This window comes from Aedes albopictus, chromosome 3 (genome assembly GCF_035046485.1).
Source record: "Aedes albopictus strain Foshan chromosome 3, AalbF5, whole genome shotgun sequence".
Lineage (NCBI taxonomy): Eukaryota > Metazoa > Arthropoda > Insecta > Diptera > Culicidae > Aedes > Aedes albopictus.
Window position 1 is genome coordinate 205,502,664 of NC_085138.1, and position 19,985 is coordinate 205,522,648.

Consider the following 19,985-nt stretch of genomic DNA (forward strand, 5'->3'; position numbering starts at 1 on the left):
GCAAATATGTAGAATGTGATTGTTGGGTCTGATAGGATTACTCTCTGTAAAAAAGATATTTTTCTTGAATCATCATTACATATACCTCCTGTGTCTCTTGTAAATAAACAAATATAAATTCTCTAGTATGTATCGACCACGCTAAATCCGTTAAAATTGAACATGCACGCTGGGAGACAGGAGAGATTGTTTGGTTAGCTAACGTAATCGGTACTTTGTGAGCAGGTCAAAAATGTGAGACTATCACTGTATTAGGGTATTGGTTCCCTTATTAAGCATGTGGCTCCCATTTTCATCCCACGAAAAACAAAGGATTGAAGCGCTGTTTGTTTTGTTTCTTATTTTTGTATTTTTTGTTAGAAGTGAGCACCCATGAAAACAAAAAGAACGGAGTCAATCGGTGCCGTAATCGCTTGTTTTCGAATAGGATGAAAATGGGAGCATGAGATTACTGATGGCACACATACCCTATATGCCTTATTGCAAGATCATATGAGACAGGTTCGGTTTTCACTCTGTCGGTGCAAAACTCTGCTGCCGAAGAAAACTGCCGAGAAAGCTCACCGATGCAGAAATATGTGCATTGGCAGAATGCATTTTAGTCTGGTCCAAACCTTCCTACGCGCTAGTCACTTTTCGCGCTCTCCTGTGCTGCTCATACATTACCACCAACATTATTTTTCCGCGTTTACGTTTCTCGGTCGTTTAGGAGTTGTACATTTAAACGGTGGTTTCCTTCGTTGTGTTCTGTACCATACATGCTGGCTATCGCATTGTTCCATAATTTCCTCTACTATTCGAGCCACGCGTAGTGTGAAGCAAGAAATGATTGATGTGCAGTGATTTGTGCAATTCAATTTGAAAAGTTCTTCGTTAGGTTCTGTGAAAATGCCAAAACTAGTGCTTATTTTATTGAAAACAAGCTTACTCATTTCATGGTGCAACTTGTTGTATGCGCAAAGCAATGAAAGTTATGACGGTGAAAACCAGTCGGCCAGTGCTATTACGAAAAACAAGTACCAGCCAATAACCAGGCCTAATGTAAGCAAAGGCTTCGCCATCGTTGGATCGATGCACGTTATATCAGAATCAAAGGATTTGAACCAGCTACATTCCAATGTGGGATTGCCACAGCCGCATGCAGCTGCAGCTACTGCACAGAGTGATAGAAATTTGCAAGATGAAGTAAACACTGGTGCATTTGTGGGTCCTGACAAAAAAGTTGACGAAATAAAAGTTTACACACCAATAAGCAATACACGGAACTCGTTTTCTAGAGAGCTTTTTCCTACCACTTCAATTGAAATACGTAACATACAAGACAACATGAAACCGCCAACCGATGACGATAGATCGAATGCATACAACCAAGTTATAGTCAGTGCTGAAGAAAAACCAACTGATGACAACACAGGGCACGCGGATCACATTCATCAAGGGTCGACTAAAAAATATTACAAGTATATACGTAAAGAGGTCAAAAACCACACCGCCGAGAATCTACCGATCGCAGCTCACCAGGTTACTGGTGATCAGGATATGCCTGCAAAACACCTCAATTATTTTCATCTTTTTATGAACTTGTACGATCATCACTTGTGGGATATTACGACCATCAAGCATGAGCTGAGCTACGATTGTGCCGTTGACATGGGTATCTATTTGTCACATCTTAGTGTGTCACAGTTGTGGGCTATGAAAGGTAAGTCGTTTTGTTGAGATTCATGCAAACAACTTCTGGCCATACCAAGAACTTACGAAAACTCACTCGTGTGCAGTGTTGCCGCATTTTTATCTGTACCGGAGGCTAAAAAATCTTTTTTATCTGTACCAGACATTCGAAAAATCTGTACAAAATTTGTACCACATTTGATTTAAAATCGTTTAAAATACACAAAAAAGAGCATTACATTCAGGCTAAACTATGGAAAACACTTGATTTGAGTAGGCAATTTCCGAACTTTAAAAACAAAAATATCAGTATTGAAAATGTTTTAAATTTAAATTTTAATGATTTTTTCTCAATTTCAAAAAATCTGTACCATTCTGTACCTTTTGCTGAAAATCTGTAATCTGTATCGTACAGAATCTGTACCACAAAGTTGAAAAAAATCTGTACTTTTACTGCACACTTTTACTGGCAATACTGCTCGTGTGTCTGGAAAAACGGTTTACAGAGCGACGAATAATATCACCGTAAAACGGGGTAACTTTGATAGTTTTTTTAGCAATTTTTCTTAATATTTTTACGTGTAACAGTATTTCCCCTAGTTTTATATTTTTAAAACAAGTATTGGGGTACCATTTATCAAATGCGATTGAAATTCCCTTAAATTTTAAAATATATTGGCTGACTTATAATTTTGTCATATGCGCGAGAATCACATTTTCATTTTGGGGTAACTTTGATAGTGCCCTGAAAAACACATCAAATCCTAAAATATCATCACAGTTTGAAATCTTACAAGTATGAACAATGTTCATTGAACATGATGAAAGAAGCCTTGTGGATATATTACATTGAATTTCTGTAGCAAAATACGAATTTTTCCTACAAAATTCTATATATAAAAATGAGTTTATTGAGTACTGACTGAAAAACACAGTATGTTAAGCTATCAAAAAATCATTATCTTTCTAAAAATATTTTTTTAACGTTACATTAACATATTCATGGTGAATTAGCTTTTTTTGGGTTGTTTCTGAATGTTTTATAAACAAATTTGAACACAACAGAATTAATTACAGGAAAATGCAAGGGCATTGTATACTTTTAGGCGTTTATTAGTGTTGATTGATTCCTGTTTGTAAAAACACTCTTCGTTAAGAAAGACAAGGCCAGATTTGGAATCTACTATGGTGGATATGCCGAGAATAAGAGGCCATTCAATGCAAAAATAGTTGAAACAAAGTCGTACAGCAGATTATTTAAATGACAAAAATATCCAAAACTTTTATTTTTTGCCCGAAAAGTTGAATATAAACTCGGTTTTAATAAAAATACGTTTAAGGCGAACCTGGAAGCATTTCCTTACTTTTTGGTTTTTGATTTTTAATTGAACAACGAAGCAACATTTTTTCAAAATCGGTTTTCGTACACTTGTTGCGTATGGATCAAGGTATCTTCCTTTTTTCCTAGTGGAAAATGTTTTTTGTTTTTGCTGATTTTTGAACAAAATTTCATAACAAATGGTTTCCGCAAAAATGGAAAACATTTTCCACAAAAAAAAAATCAGAAGAGACCTTGATCAATACTCTGCATGTGTAGGAAAACCGATTTTGAAAATATTGCTTCGTTATTTAATAATACATCAAAAACCAAAAAAAAAAATGAGGAAATGCTTCCAGTTTCGCCTTAGGATGGACTTTTATATGTATAGTTTTGATCTACGTTTGGCTTTTTTAACTGATTGAAGAAATCATAGTTTTAAGATAAACTATATCATGCCTGTCACACTATCAAAGTTACCCACATTATTAAAGTTACCCCTTTTTACGGTACGATTAAAATTTTTAAACTCGTTTCGATCAGCCGTGATATTGGTTTATCTGTGCATCATTTACTGCTAGGAAATGTATAATTTTAATGGATACTAATTGCAATTACCGGTCTAATAATAACACATCTGCTTCGGTGATTCTAAATTTGATACTTGCCCCGTAACGTTAGGAGAATATCCTCATGTATTGTAATGTATCTGGCGCAACCGGCGTTGTATATCGTCAAACTAAACTCTATAGTTTCTTGCTTTATGTTGGCTCAAGAAACCATAATAGGGTCCTAAAATTAAAGACGAAATCTCGCTTATATTGAATAATACGATCAAGCATGGTATTCTTATCCGAATTGTACTTTACTCGAACATGAAAAACAAAGGAATAATGAGAAAATTCGAAATAAGTTAAATGGTAAATAGTTCTACTTTGACGTTTGAGGTCAACCTTGTGTGACTGAGCTCGACATTTTTCGCACTGGGATTTCAAAAATGTTCCTATCTGACATACACGGTGAAAAACAATCTCTCAAAGTATGTGTTATAAGCTAGGGACGAGACAAAAGGCTTAAAAAAATAAAAATTATATATTTTCAACTACGGTTAATAAAAACGTCAAAAATTGAGTAAATATGTACTCTTGAACCATAATTTGTGATTTAAAACAAGAATCCCGATAGGACTTTAGGAGCCTATTCAATCATTAGCAGTCATCAGCTATTTTACAGTAGTCTTTTTGCCTCAAGTAGTAAGGGTGCTATTACACGCTTTGCCCAGACCCCAAATATTTGACAACTTTTGACAGATATTATGTTTCCAGTTCAAAACCGAATTAGCGACATTTTTTCTTTGACTTCCGCTGCTTTTGCCTTACGTTAAACACAATGTCGGAAGTGGGGCGCTGTATAGAGTACCAGGTGTACAATACAGCGCGCCACTTCCGACATTGTGTTTAACGCAAGGCAAAAGCAGCGGAAGTCAAAGAAAAAATGTCGCTTATTCGGTTTTGAACTGGAAACATTAAAGACACTGTATGCTAAAGACACGAAATCTGATGATTGTTGCTATTGATGATGATTGTCGCGTGATGACGATGATGCTGTCGAGCAATGCTTTTAAAGCGCGTTTGACAGGTCTCCTGCTCGATTGGAATGACATTGACAGCAAATTTGGAATTCCAATGAATTAACTACATCGGCTGTTTTCCTACTCTCCGCATCGACCAATGTGGCGCTAGCTTCTATGCGCAAAAAATCGCTAAAAGTAAATCGCAAAAATATTGTGTGGCGAATAGCATCTAAAGGCAAATTTATCGAAGTGGAATACATTATTCGAAAAAATATTTGGTAGTGGTTGTGCACAATGGTGACTACTATTAAGCCTACCAAATATTTTTTCAGTAAAAGCTTTCTATTTCAAGTAATTCAAGTTTAGATGCCTTTCACCATACAAAATAAAATGGATTTACTCCTGCTGATCAACTGTGGGTGTGCGCCAAGCGGGTAGTCCATTGGAACATTTCGTGTCTTTGTATATAGTGTCTTTAGGAAACATAATAAATTTTGGCAGGTTGTTTGGCTCTGTTTGTCCCTATTCGTTTTTCGAGAGTGACAAATATTTTTGTTTGCCTGGTACATCTTGGTCAAAATTTAACTGTCAAAAGTGGTCAAATATTTGGCATTGGTCAAAGAGTGCATAAGCTACTAGTACACAGGGTGAAATATTTGTCCAAAAATAAATCAATGCTCAAACATCTTGTTTGACTCGATCGAATTTTCATTAGTGTCAAACTGATGTTGTTTCTTGAGTTCTTTCCTTGTCAAATATTTGACCCTGTGTACTACAGGCCATACTAGCTTAAAAATGCATTTGAAAACTCGCTGTTGTCCATGTAGTGTGCAGAGACATTATCATTAATATATCATGGATTTTGAGCGAAAACAATGCTTTTGAGTTTTTGCAATACAACGATGGTTTGTATCCTCTTAATCTATAGGTATATTTTACTTCATATTATTTTCTGTTACCTAGGGAATCGCGCCACTTGGGCGGTGGCTTCTATATTCGTCTGTTTTCCGCTATAACTCAGTCAAATTTGAACCAATGGACTACTCGCTTTGCGCGCAGCCACAGTTGATCAACAGGAGTAAATCAATTTAATTTTGTATGGCGAAATGCATCTAAACTTGAATTACTTGAAATAGAAAGCTTTTACTGAAAAAATATTTGGTAGGCTTAATAGTAGTCACCATTGTGCACAACCACTACCAAATATTTTTTCGAATAATGTATTCCACTTCGATGAATTTGCCTTTAGATGCTATTCGCTATACAATATTTTTGCGATTTACTTTTAGCGATTTTTCGCGCATAGAAGCTAGCGCCACATTGCTCGATGCGGAGAGTAGGATAACAGCCGATGTAGTTAATTCATTGGTTCAAAATTGACTGAGTTATAGTGGAAAACAGACGAATATAGAAGCCACCGCCCAAGTGGCGCGATACCCTATCTAAATCAAAACTCAAATTACACAGCGAAAAAAAAACAACTATTGATCTGTCAAACAGTAAAAGCATTTAATTAATTGAAACAACCATTGAAGGGATTACATAATAGAGTTAATAAACTGTAGAGGACGAATGTCTCTGGTGTTCCCTTTGTTCTCGCTCGGGAACATGTCGGGCATCTATCTGTCAAACTGCATACTTTTTCGCTTTGACATTTATATCCCTGCCTATCTCCGCCAGCAAGAGATGTTGAGGCGACGACGACAGCGACATTTTTCCTCTATAGTTTATTAGCTCTATTGATTGGCAAAGTCGAAATGCTGGAGTTTGCGGTGGACGCGTCGTGGCTCGAGTCGGTTCCGAATTTTTCGCTTCCCGTCGGCGCTAGTTTCCAACACACTTATTTCTGAATTGCCTGTTCGGTACTTTTTTGACGAGATTATAACAGCAGTACGATCTCGGTAGTTTCGGTAATCGATTTTACTGAGGTTCAGTAAAACAACTGTCAAAATCGTATGGAAAAGGTAAACAATGCATTTTTGCTGAACGAGCTCGGTGCTCAGCAGTTTAAATCTCGTCAAAAAATTACCGAACTCGGTAATAAAAATTAAGTGTGAATACACTTTCAGTTGATAATACATATTTTCTTTCATTTTTGCATTTACACAAAAGAGTGAAAAGTGTTGGTTCGGGCTCGCCGGTCGAGAAAAAATCCGGGCGCCGATAAGTGAATCGCGTTCAGTGTATTTCTGTGTGGAATAGACTAAAGGTCTCTGCTCCCTAGTGGAGTGGAGACGCGTGATAGAATTTTTGCTTTTTGGCTAGTTTTTGCGTCGAAAAGTGGTCGGTTGTTAACGGCGGTTTGTGTATATTGATCCATTGTCAAATCATATCACCAACCATAGGTGACTCCCGGACTGACAATATACCTTACCCTACTAACAAAAATTCCTTCCTGAGACAAGCGCTGAGATGCAGCGATTCGCGGTCTTTATAACAACGTTTGTCTTACTAACATTCCCTCCCTTCCTCGATGACCGTAAGGACGTGGCCGGCGCCGTTATTGACCTTATTAAAGTTGAGAGCTCTCGATCTGTGCACATTGAGAATAGTAAGCTAGTCCCAAGCCCTATTCATTGGTTCCTTGTGCAATTTTGATTGCTCTGGTCAATCACGGAGTAGCAACTACGAATTTGTAACCGTCGGTTCCATGTATAGCTTGTGGCTCCTCCACAAATCCAAAAATTTCCCATCCCGAATCTAACACGCCCTTTTCCGAAGTAAGGTACTAAAACCAATGGAGTGAGCGACACTCATGCAGTGGCTTGATGCGTGAGAAAGTGCCTCTCCACTCTCACTGCCGTCTGTCATGCTGTGACAGTTCGTAGTCGAGCAGTTAGAACCAGTAATTTTAATAATGGTTTCAACCCACAGGTGTCGCATGAATAGAGACAAAACAGGCAGGGCATGATTTTAGTATGCGAAAAGCATAAATTAATATAAAAAAAAATTACAATTTTCCATAAAAGGGAAAGTTGCCTCTCAAAAACCCTCTTTTGGCTGGTGATTCCAGAACGGAATGGTAGTGCGCGCGTGTGTAGTTTTTCTGTTAATTGTTGAGGTCAGTTTAAAGTGAAAACCTCATGTGGTGTAATTATTTTAATTCTGTGTTATTTTCTCTTTGTGATAAGAATACAAGTTAATTGTTAGTAAAAACGTGCGATAAATGTTAGTATTTGTTAAAAGCGTTAGTAATTGTTAAAAAAAAAAACATGCAAAAGTAGGTACAGTGTTAGTACATATATGTTAAAACAAAAATCAAATAATTAATTGTTAAAATTGTTAGATACAACGACAAACAAAACTTAAACCCTATCAGACAACAACGAACTTGCCAAAAGCTATAAGAAAAAGGTAAAACATTGAAAATGTGAAAACAGTGGTTCCGCGACGTCACGGAGGTTAATTTGTGGTTAGGTCCAAAGAACGGGCCTTTTTCTTTCTATTTTGGACTAGTTCTCCAGTCAACCGGGCCTCCAACGGCCATAGTGGACACTCAAGCCCAACCAAGCTACCGCACCGAAGAAACCAGCCAAAGCCGCCATTGTTCATGGCTCTCGAGCAGGAGTTGGTGGTGCATTGGATCACTCCCGCTTCGAATGTTACTCCCTCGACCGTCCGAAGCCGCCATCTTGCCCACCGGCGTCGTTGCACTCGCTCGGTATGCACCGCCGGAGACTTTCGGCACCGACCGTCATCAACAACATCCGCCGTCTTCGTAACAGACGCGCGAACCATCGTCCAAACGATAAGCCTCAATGGGAACCAGAGGTTCCCAAACCACGAACACCAAACCGCAAGTATAAAACCTCCTGTTAATGTGACGTCAAGGTAATAAATTTGTAAATAGGATTGTAAATATGAACCGCTGTGTTAGGTTATTTAAAGAGCATAGCCCTGGATTAAATGTGTTCCACCACTTTTCGTTTTGTCCGCCTTTCCGGGCTAAAAGTAGCCATCATGCCTCGCCTTTCTGGAATTCCACCAATTCATCTATCGTTTTATATGCTTTTTATATCGTCCGTCCTGTGATCTCTCTGTTTATGAAACACTGGTGGGTTTGTTTAACGTTCAATACTGGTCCTGCTGCTATGTTCGTCCTCAGCTGGAGATGTGAGAGACAAGTCACGTTTGAACGACCCTGTGATCCACAATCCCTGAGCCACCGAGTTACAAATTGTGCGGTCATCTATGCTCATGCTCATGCTCATATAGTTTATTAGCTCTATTGATTACATTTATCATGTCTCTTTTTGTTTGTTGTGTAGTTATTTTTAACCCTTTATAAGGCAGTGGCCACCTCCTGTTTTATCTGTTTTATAACATTTTATTACGAACTTTTTTTTGGTTTACTTAAAATTGGGATTGCTAACAACGCCTAGTATTTTTTAGTACTAAACAAAGCTTTAACAACAAATTGGGAGCAATTTGTAGTCTCAAAAATGGCTAAATTTGACCGAGTGAAGAAAGTTAACTCAAACTTATTGTAAAATTATCGATTTGGTAAATATTTTAAGAAATAATCAAATTCAGTAACAAATTTTGAAAACGACGTATAATCAATGCTACACCATTGATTATACGTCGTTTTCAAAATTTGTTACTGAATTATGGGTTGACATGAACTGAACTACACAGTTTATATTATGGGTTAAGCCCTAATCCACTCTAAAATCTCTTTTCCGGCTTTTTGTCGAAGTCAAAAGAAGAAAAGTACCCTAAACGGGCAGTGGCAAGAATATTGCCACCAGCGATGGAGGCCTAAACGGGCAGTGGCAACTATATTGCCACCTCAAAAGCTCGTTTTTGGGGTATAAACGGGCAGTGCACAATGGTCCAAAAAACAGATTTACGAGGAAAGATGCATTCTGCGCCTTCAAATGATTTTCTAGATTAATATGGTCTTCGACAAAGTTGTTCCTAAAAATAAGGCCCACTTTTCAATATACATAAAAATTAGGGTGGTCTATATTTTCAAAGAAATTGGGAATCAAACTTTTTCATTTGCAAGTATAACTATATCTTTGGAAAAGTTGTAGATCTATCAATTTTGAGCAAATTTGCTGAAGACATTTTTTATGTACAGTTTTATACAGTTTTATATTTTTTGACAAATCTCCTTTGTCATGCAAAGTGTTAAAAACTATAGAAGTCTTTAGTTTTGTCATTGCTTGTACGGTAAACATTATTTTCGATCAGCCATGCTTCGACTTAAATGGAGGTTTCAGGTTTCAATTTACCGATCTAGAGATATTTTTCTGAATAAGCTTAGGGTGGTTCAAGAAAAATCGGTTTTCTGACGTTAACTTTTTCAGTTTCGATTTTTCATCAAAGTCGCCCAAGAAACACTTGTAGAGCATTTGAAGACGCGTCGTTTCGTGTGTTGAGATGGTCGTTATCTCTTTTGGTTCAAAAGTTACAGGCGTTTTTCTTAAAAAATCATAGTTATGACGGGTTGGGGCAAACATAAAAAATATCTTTTGCCCGCATTCAAAAGAAGAAATGTTGTTATATATTAGAGGGGTGTTATTTTTGTAACTTAAGTGCAAAATACTCGAAAAGTGCCTATTTTTTCTAGAAAATCATCAATATATTTTGAACGGAATGACGTAGCAACAGCGTTTTTAAAGCTCTAAAAAATTTTTCTTAAGATTTTGCAGCTCTATAAGTGGTTCTTAGATCACTTCGATGAGAAATTTGAAACAGAAAAGATAAAGCGTTTAAACTGTTTTGATCAAATTTACATTCACCGCGTGGAGAGTTGCCTTCACAGCTCGCTCATGACTTTGGTATACGTTTGCGACCCCAATGTTATTCGGCAAACTTTCAGATAAAACTACAAGGTTGAATTCATCCATACATTGTTTTTCAATAGTATGCTTCTGAGCTGAGATAATAGCAAATGAATGTAAATCTTTGCAAATGAATGGCCGCAACTTTGCTTTCTATATCAAGTAATTCAAGTTTAGATGCTTTTCACCATACAAAATAAAATTGATTTACTTCTGCTGATCAACTGTGGGTGTTCGCCAAGCGGGTAGTCCATTACCATAAAGCATGGTAATTTTTATTGATTTGTGGTACGTGGGAATGATTTTTTTGTTATTTTTATGATATTTGGGAATGGTAAAATTAAGCACAATATTGCGCAGTTCCCACTCAACTGGACCCCTTTCGCAGTTAGTATAAGTGCGGGATCGTGGGGTCCAGTGGGGTAATGGGGTAATAGTTCGAGAGCTCACTCACAATTTTCATTCCAGTTAGTTGGCGGGCAACTCACTCACGCTGGATTAAAGATTCATTCGCGCCTTTGTGAGTAAATGAGCGAGTTTTTGTTTTTATGATGAACATTTGGAACGAAACATACTGAAATGATTGTTTTGGCTTTCGTGAGAATTTTCGTCTATCAGTTACCTTGGTTTCAAATTTACAGTCATCGCAAAAAATGTTTATCTAATGATGTTGTTTATTTTTTTTCAGTATGTGATGCATCCGGCCGATACGGTGGACAATCGTTTTTCGGAAATGATTTCTGGTTAGGATCCAAATCATTTTGTGAAGAGATCAATCGGCTGTACAAAAATGACAACCAGACATCATTTGTTGAAATGACATTCTTTGTGGCTACTATCAAAGTCAAGCTGGCTGATTTCGTTCCCGATGTAAGTAGATAAAATAAGTTTTTTATATTATACGTATACTGCCCCTATTCGGATATTTCGAAGAAAGTGATCTCGTCGCGGTTTAAACTGTTTGTTCCTCGTGTTAACCCTTATGTGGCCGGCAGGGTACCCGGGTACCCAGCACCCATTTAAAATACACGGTGTAGAAAAAAGCAAAAAGTTTGCCGGACACATAACGGTTAAAGTCACTATTTCTGTTCACGATTGGGTGTCTCATTAATGTTTAGATTAAAGTGTCTCGAGTATACCAAAGTGGCGAATCCTTGTCGTTTTGACAGGTCTCCTGCTCGATTGGAACTATGGGGATGACATAAAATCGACAGTCCAATTTTGACGTTTCTCCTCTTTGTTTTATCCAGGCTCGTTAGTTTAGACTACTGTGATAATTTGAGAATCCACTGAATCATAATTTTCCAGCGACATTTCACACTAAACATATTTTTTTACTTGTAGAGGTTCGACTGGGAAGTTGACTTATTTCTCGGGGATTTTGGCTTTCAGTCAAAGAAATGCGTTGATTTTCTTATCTCATCGCCAACGTTTCGATCCAGATGTTGGGATCTTCTTCAGGGCTCGAAATTAATCAATTTTGTCTAATCCCGTGTACATCTCACGGTTGATTGTCTCGTTCAAAAACGAGACAATCAACCGTGAGATGTACACGGGATTAGACAAAATTGATTAATTTCGAACCCTGAAGAAGATCCCAACATCTGGATCGAAACGTTGGCGATGAGATAAGAAAATCAACGCATATTTTTTTACCTGTTAAGCATCCGACGCCCCTGTCATGAACTCAACCAAACTTGTGTACGTTAGCCGCTGCGAAATCGTGTGCGAAATTGAAACGTGAAATTTTGTGTAATTCGACAATGATTTTTCATAAGGGCCTTACTGACTTGATCGATTTCTCTTCGTCGACTCTCTCTTTCACTATTAACTTGATCAAAATAAACAAAATCATTATTCTTTTTGTTTCTATAGCAACATGTAGTCGTCTTCTTTGCATTTGAACCAAAAAATCTTTGGAAAACTCAATACACATTCTGTGATGACACAAAAAGAGGATCGATGAAGAGAACTCGAAAATGTCAGTTAGGCCCAAATGAAAAATCAGTGTCGAAATAACATTGCGGCGTTTGCTACGGTGCGGCTGTTCCTTTCGAAAACGATATAGACCGCGTGAACTTTTGTGCAAAACCCCTTTTTGAAACATTTCAACGACCGCGTGGTGTTTACGTTTCAAGAAATCTGACAATATTCTTACTTACTTCTGCCGATGCCTCATTAGATGGAAGCAAAAAGATGTATATAGGGTATGTGTTCCATCATTAATCTCAAGCTCCCATATTCGAAAACAAGCGATTACGGCACCGATTGATTCCGTTCTTTTTGTTTTCATGGGTGCTCACTTCTAACAAAAAATAAAAAAATAAGAAACAAAACAAACAGCGCTTCAATCCTTTGTTTTTCGTAGGATGAAAATGAGAGCCACATGCTTAAGAAGGGAACCAATACCCTATAATAAGAAAACTCTTGAGCTAAAACCACTAACATGAGAATTTTATTTACTGTCGTCACGCCAGTTTGAATTCATGAATTAACTACATCGGCTTTTTTCCTACTCTCCGTATCGACCAATGTGGCGCTAGCTTCTATGCGCGAAAAATCGCTAACAGTAAATCGCAAAAATATTGTGTGGCGAATACCATCTAAAGGCAAGTTATTCAAAGTTCTTATTCGAAAAAAATATTTGGTAGTGGTTGTGCACAATGGTGACCACTATTAAGCCTACCAAATATTTTTTTTTCGGGAAAAGCTTTGTATTTCAAGTAATTCAAGTTTAGATGCATTTCGCCATACAAAATTAAATCACAGAGAACAGACATCCAGGATAGAACAAATTTCATTCGGAAGGTTGTGTAAAGATTTGAATCTTTACTTGAGTAAGGTTGCAAACCAATACACGATGACAACACGTACGCCACCAAACACCATATTGCCACAGTCAGTGGTGAATTGAAACATTTCAAGTGGTGAATTCAATTAGTATGGGTTCATTCAAATATGACGTCCATCGTTTAGGGGGAAGGGGGGGGGGGGGGGTCTGAGAAAGTGTGACACTCCATGTATAAGGTATACAAAATAGCGTGACAGAGGGGGGAGGGGGGGTCTAAATTTCACGAAAAATGATGGACGTCATATTTGAATCGGCCCTATGGGAAATTACCTGACTGCAGCGCCATGCTATTGCCACTTGTGTTGCCGATTTCAAATGGTCGTTAAATTCCTTACACAGTTTCGGAACTGGACTTGGATGTCTGTTCTCTGTGATTAAATTGATTTACTCCTGCTGATCAACTGTGGCTGCGCGCAAAGCGGGTAGTCCATTGTAGAGGCACTAGATGAGATGAGGAGAAAATTGTTTGTTTACATCAAAAATTCATTTTTTCGTCTTCAAAATAACTATTATTTTGCCTTGGTAGTTGCTATTTTCCATTGGTAATTTTCTTTCCAAAAAGTGCTCGTTTGTTTCTCTACGATGCGGAATTCGATACGAAAAAGTGAAAAAGTGCACTTTGCCTATGCTGCGCCATGGCACTTTTTGGCGGAGTCACGTTTTCCATAGGGTTCTCGTTCCTGCCAACAGATTTGCCTATAGGTAAATCTAACGGAAGCTAACGATCCTTCCGCATCTGGTAGCAGGAATGAGAACCTCATGAAAAACGTGGCTCCGCCAAAATTTTCCATGGCGCAGCATAGGCAAAGTGCACTTTTTTCACTTTTTCATATTGAATTCCGCATCGTAGACAAACGAGCACTTTTTGGAAAGAAAATTTAATTCTCTTTCAGATGCGCTTAGATCCGGTAGGTACTTACGAACAATTTATGTGATTAATTTGAGGAGCTCTTGCTGTGATCTTCCGGATCTTTTTGTTAGGTGGCTAATCCGGTATCTGTCGGCGTGGGCATCAAGAATGATGATAATGGAAGCCATTGCAAATGGAAAATAGCAACTTCTAGAGCAAAAAATGAGTAAAATTTGACGACAAAAAATTTACTTTTTTATGTAAACAAACGATTTTCTCCTTATCTCACAAAGCGCCTCTACAATTGGGTTTTTAAATTAAGAAAAATGTATTGATTTTTCGATTTCATACGAAAGAGCATCTTTTTCTGAGCCACTATGATTTTTTTCAGATTTTCAGAACTTTATTCTGATGTCTTAAATCAATTTCAAAGATAGTTTTTGAAATCACCTCTTGACAGCTGAGCAACTGCTTGACAGCTCAGCCCAATACAAAATGCGACGAGGGGTGATCCGACAAATGGCTCTCATACAAATTTCAAATTGATTTTTAAATATAGGTTCCGGGCACCAAAATTCATGAAAATTTGGATTTCGGCTCAGTTTGGCATGCAGATTCCGAATATGGAATTATCTCAACACCGCTAAAGAAGCCAATTGGGGGTAATTTGGATTCACCTATAGGTAAATCCAACAGAAGCTAACGATCCCTCCGCATCTGGTGGCAGGAATGGGAACCTTATGAAAAACGTGACTCCGCCAAAATTTGCCATGGCGCGCGCAGCATAGGCAAAGTGCACTTTTTTCACTTTTTCGTATCGAATTCCGCATCGTAGAGAAACAAACGAGCACTTTTTGGAAAGAAAATTTGATTCTCTTTCGGTTGCGCTTAGATCCGGTAGATACTTATGAACAATTTATGTGATTAATTGGGTTTTAAATTAAGAAAAATGTATCGATTTTATGATTTTATACAAAAGAGCACCTTTTTCTGAGCCACTATGATTTTTTTCAGATTTTTTAAACTTTATTTTAGTCCCTAAAATCAATATCAAAGAGATTTTTTGAAATCCTCTTTTGACAGCTGGGTAACTGTTTGACAGCTCCACCCAGTACAAAATGCGATGAGGGGTGATTCGAAAAATCGCTCCCATACAAACTTCAAATTGATTTTTAAATAGGTTCCCGGGCACCAAAATTCATGAAAATTTGGATTTCGGCTCAGTTTTGCATGCAGATTCAGAATATGAAATTATCTCAACACCGCTAAAGAAGCCAATTTGAGGAGCTCTTGCTATGCTTCCGGCGGGCGGTCTTCCGGATTTTTTGTTAGCTGGCCAATCCAGTGTCTGTTGGCGTGGGCATCAAGAATGATGATAATGGAAGCCATTGAAAATGGAAAATAGCAACTCCTAGAGCAAAAAATGAGTAAAATTTGACGACAAAAAATTGACCTTTTCATGTAAACAAACGATTTTCTCCTTATCTCATCAAGCGCCTCTAAAATTGGGGGTAATTCTGAATTAGCCTATTTAGCATGTTGTCGGATATTTAGCTTTTTGATAGTTAAATCTTCAGATTGTTACATATATTATTAACATTTGAGACTAACACGTGTATTTTCGATATTTTTCTGTTTTAATTTCAGGTTAAACCCATGCAGCTAGGGCAGTGTTTACCAAAATCGTGCTCAATCAGGGATGTCTACCACATACTGAAGGATGATCCCATATCGAAGAAAATGCTAGACTCTAACACTTGCCAAACAATGAACACAACTCATCTCAACAGTCCTACATGTAATCTACTAGATGTAACAAATCTACGACTAGTCCCAGGCAGCTACTCATTACTAAATGACAAACGTTTTTATTTATTAAGGTACGTACTGTATGTGATTATTTCTTTTATGTGAAGTTATCTGTGAATGAACACATGCGCCTAGTATTGAAAAATAGGTTTTCGTTTAGAATCCTTCTTTGTTAACATCAACATCTCAAGTGTTATTGGATATTTTAAATTTCTTCTCCTTTAGTTGGTATTTTGAGTTACCCTATTCGAAATTTTCTCAAATTTGTTTAACCCTTGGTTTAACCCTAGTGGTGCATTGGGGTCATTATGATCTAGACGGGCACTCTGAGCATGTACTACGTCAGAGAAGTTCAGTTCAGTTAATGCACGAAGAAGATTAAATTTGTGAAAATCAAAAACAAACATTTTTATGTGTTAAGCAATTAATTGGTTCTACTATGGATTACTGCACAAATTAATACTGCTGGCCTGCTTACTCTCACACGAAATTTGACGTTTGAGCGGTGTCGGCAAATTTTCTGTGTAAGCAGGCCAGCATAAATTCGTGCAGTGGACCATTGAAATAACTATTAGACTCACAAAGCTTCTTCGATTCCTTCTTGAGTCCAAAAAAACTGTGTGCAAAATTTGGAGGCGATTGGTGGTATTGTGCATTGCGATTGAAATTTGTATGGGATGTAGTATGAGAAAACGCACTTTTTTTCAAGTAAAAGGAAATCGACTAAAGCACTGTTCCTTTTAATTTCAACAAAATGTTTGCATCTTATGACAGATACGTATTTCGACCACCGACGAACCGACATGCCAGCTAGTGCCAAGGTTCATGAAATTTTCGTCCAAAATTTTAAAATAAAAACCGTTGAAAAATAGCGCCATCTGTTGATTTTGGTTCGGAACTATTTTGGCCGAAATATTTCGAACACTCTTAAATAATGCCACCCATAGGTGTGCTGGAATGAACAAATTTTTCAAACATTCGATAATGCTGTTTATTTCATAACAATTACTAAAATTTCTCATGATAAACTAAGAAAAGATAGATTCACAAACTGTGTTCAAAACAAAACTTTTGAGGAGCGTAAAAGACTCAATAATCTTACAGAATTTCATACTTTGATTGAATTAAACGTAGAGTGTTTGTTTGTATTCCGCGGCGTCGCCGTCGTCGTCGGTCATGCCTTCATCATACTGCAGCCACATCAGAACACAATTTCATATCTTAATTTTCCGAAAGCACAATTTATTATTAGGCCTAATTCATATAAGTATTGACTTCTGGGAGATTTTATTTTTTCAAATAAAAGTTGAAATAGTAGTCAGCCCAGTCAGCGTCACTAAAACGGCAGCAGGAGCAGCATCATCGTCGCGACGCTTGCACAATTCGATGGGAATATAGTGTGCAGACGGTAACAGCCACCAATGTTTGAATTTATTTTCACGCTGGGACATTTAATATAACATCCTTAATTGCTTCCCAAAATTCTTAAGTATGCCGTAATTGCCGTAATGCTCCATTCTGAGGCAACGCGTAGCTACAGATTGACAATACTGGCCATCACGTGTTTTTGTTTACACAGCGTTTGATCAAGACGCCGCGACGCCGGCTGTATAAATGTCATGACGGGCTAAACGTCACTTTCAATTTGACACTAGCGATCACTGCAATTTGAATTTACCGTGTAATTATTTCGGTCAAGTCTCGGAATCGAGTGGCACGTCGGTTTAGTCGGTGTTTCGACCTCAACTGTAATGTCTGTAATGTCAGTTTCTCATGTTTGACTCGACTTCATTTGATTTCCAGTAACACAGCCAGGCTCATCATGATCAACACGTCTCAGGTATGAACATAGGAATAGGGGCTTGCATCAAAAACATAACCTCATCGAATTCTCATACGATTTGTTAACATTGCCCTCAAATTTTTTTGAGGGCAAGGACGGCTTTATGGACCGACGCCGAAGGAAAGAAAGAGAAGGAGACAGTGATGACGTCAGCGTGCAAGCGCTCATCACAGCAAACCTGGTCTATTCAAATCGAACGCCAGAAATGGTTTGTAGCCAAGTAACTGATGACGTTCAAGTATAACCTAAACATGCAGAAAAAACAATGTCGAAGACTGAACAGTGAACCGACGCTTGTGGAAAAAAAATTACACTGAAAAACAAGAAAACCCAAATTTGAGTATTTTTAAACTCACTTTTGGGTTCTTTTTTGCATCCTCTTTCATTCGCTCTCTTTGATGTTGTCAAAGAGTGAATAGCAAAACAGCCCAACTTTGAGAGTTCGATGCGGGAAGCCAAAATTCAGTAAGTAACATAGAAGCGAAAGTTGAGTAAATTTAACTGACGGTTGAGTAAAAACAACTTCGACTTTAGGTACTTTGGCCGAATAAGCCTAAATGCAAACTACCTACCTCAACATCAACTCCATCAACTCAAAATTGGCTTCCCGCACGCAACCTCGAAGTTGGGTGGATTGAACTCACTTTTGGGTACTTTTGTTTCTCCGTGTAGGATATTGGTTCCCTTCTTAAGCATGTGGTTCCCATGTTCATCCTACGAAAAACGAAGGATTGAAGCGCTGTTTGTTTTGTTTCTTATTTTTGTATTTTTTGATGGAAGTGAGCACCCATGAAAACAAAATGAATGGAATCAATCGGTGCCGTAATCGCTTGTTTTCGAATAGAATGGATGTGGGAGCATGAGATTACTGATGGCACACATACCCTACGCATGGAAATTCAGGCCAATAATTTTAAGATTTTCTTTATGATGTTATTGCGCACTTCCCACCCCACTCGAGACTCCACTGGATCGCTTTCGCAGTTAGCATAAGTGCGGGATCGAGGATAAAACTGTGATTTCGCACCGAATTGTGTCGGTGTCGTCTGCGCACTTATTCATTTTAAGATACTGAATAAGTACGCAGAAGACATACCGACATGATTCTATGCGAAATCGCAGTTTTATCCACGATACCGCACTTATGCTAACTGCGAAAGGGGTCCAGCACGCATAAAAAAATATGTTAAAATCAAATAGGGTATGCGTTCCATCAGTAATCTCACGCTCCCATATTCATCCTATTCGAAAACTAGTGATTACGGCACCGATTAATTTCGTTCTTTTTGTTTTCATGCGTGCTCACTCCTAACAAAAAATACAAAAATAAGAAACAAAACAAACAACGCCTCAATCCTTTGTTTTTCGTAGGATGAAAATGCCACATGCTCAATAAGGGAACCAGTACCCTATATTTGAGGTCAATTTGTTCAGGCCACAAAAATAAAACTCTGGAGCTCGATTTGAAAAGGTCGTATGTGCTTTTGTCGATTAAAAATTCGATCAGTTGGATTCGCTTATTATAGCAAAAACTGTTAAAATTGAACAAAGTTGATACATACAGCAGAATCATCACAAAACAGGCTTTCCGTTCCATCATTAAAAATCTCCAAAATATCTTCCCTATTGCTACAATAACTGAAATAAACTGATCGAATTTTATATTGACAAATGTACATACGACCCATTCAAATCGAGCTCCAGAACTGTTTGGAGCAAATCGAACGTCACATTTGAAGCAAATGCAATCCATGTTTAAAACAAAAATACATCTTCTGACAGATTGTGTTAGAAATAAATGTAAATATTTTTGTTTTTTTTTTGTGGCAGGTCGGCCCTACGGAAATATTTGTTTTTCATTTAACTTATAAAGTCATTTCCTTCGCTTGAAAAACCTAAAGACACTGTATGCATATAGTGTCTTTAGAAAAACCCACCATCCGTGGTGTACTTAAAAAAAACACCAACATTATGTATACATCTATTCAGTAACAAATTCTGAAAACGACGTATAATCAATACTACACCACTGATTATACGTCGTTTTCAAAATTTGTTACTGTATTAGATAACATACGCTCCCGAAAACAACGGAATTTCGTGGGGACTTTCGGCGAACCTTGCCTTTTTTGCAGGAGGAAATCTTGTTTGATGTTGCAGCTGGAACTTGCGAGATTTGTTTGTTCTCAACGGCAGAACGGGGGGGGGGGGGGGGGGGGGTGGTACAAATAATCAGGAACAAATTTTGAGAACGACGTATAATCAATGCTACACCATT

The 19,985-nt window shown here is 37.7% G+C and overlaps 1 protein-coding gene across 1 annotated transcript in view; it reads left to right on the plus strand.

Annotated features, from left to right (window-relative positions):
- The first annotated feature begins 232 nt into the window (after positions 1 to 232).
- Positions 233 to 19,985, plus strand: part of LOC109432807 (nose resistant to fluoxetine protein 6) — a 132,691-nt gene continuing 112,938 nt past the window's right edge. The window contains exons 1-3 of the mRNA XM_062858682.1: positions 233 to 1,702; positions 11,043 to 11,224; positions 15,703 to 15,935. Of these exons, the coding sequence (XP_062714666.1) occupies positions 889 to 1,702; positions 11,043 to 11,224; positions 15,703 to 15,935 (1,229 nt within the window). The 5' untranslated portion in view covers positions 233 to 888. The remainder of the gene's footprint in view (positions 1,703 to 11,042; positions 11,225 to 15,702; positions 15,936 to 19,985) is intronic.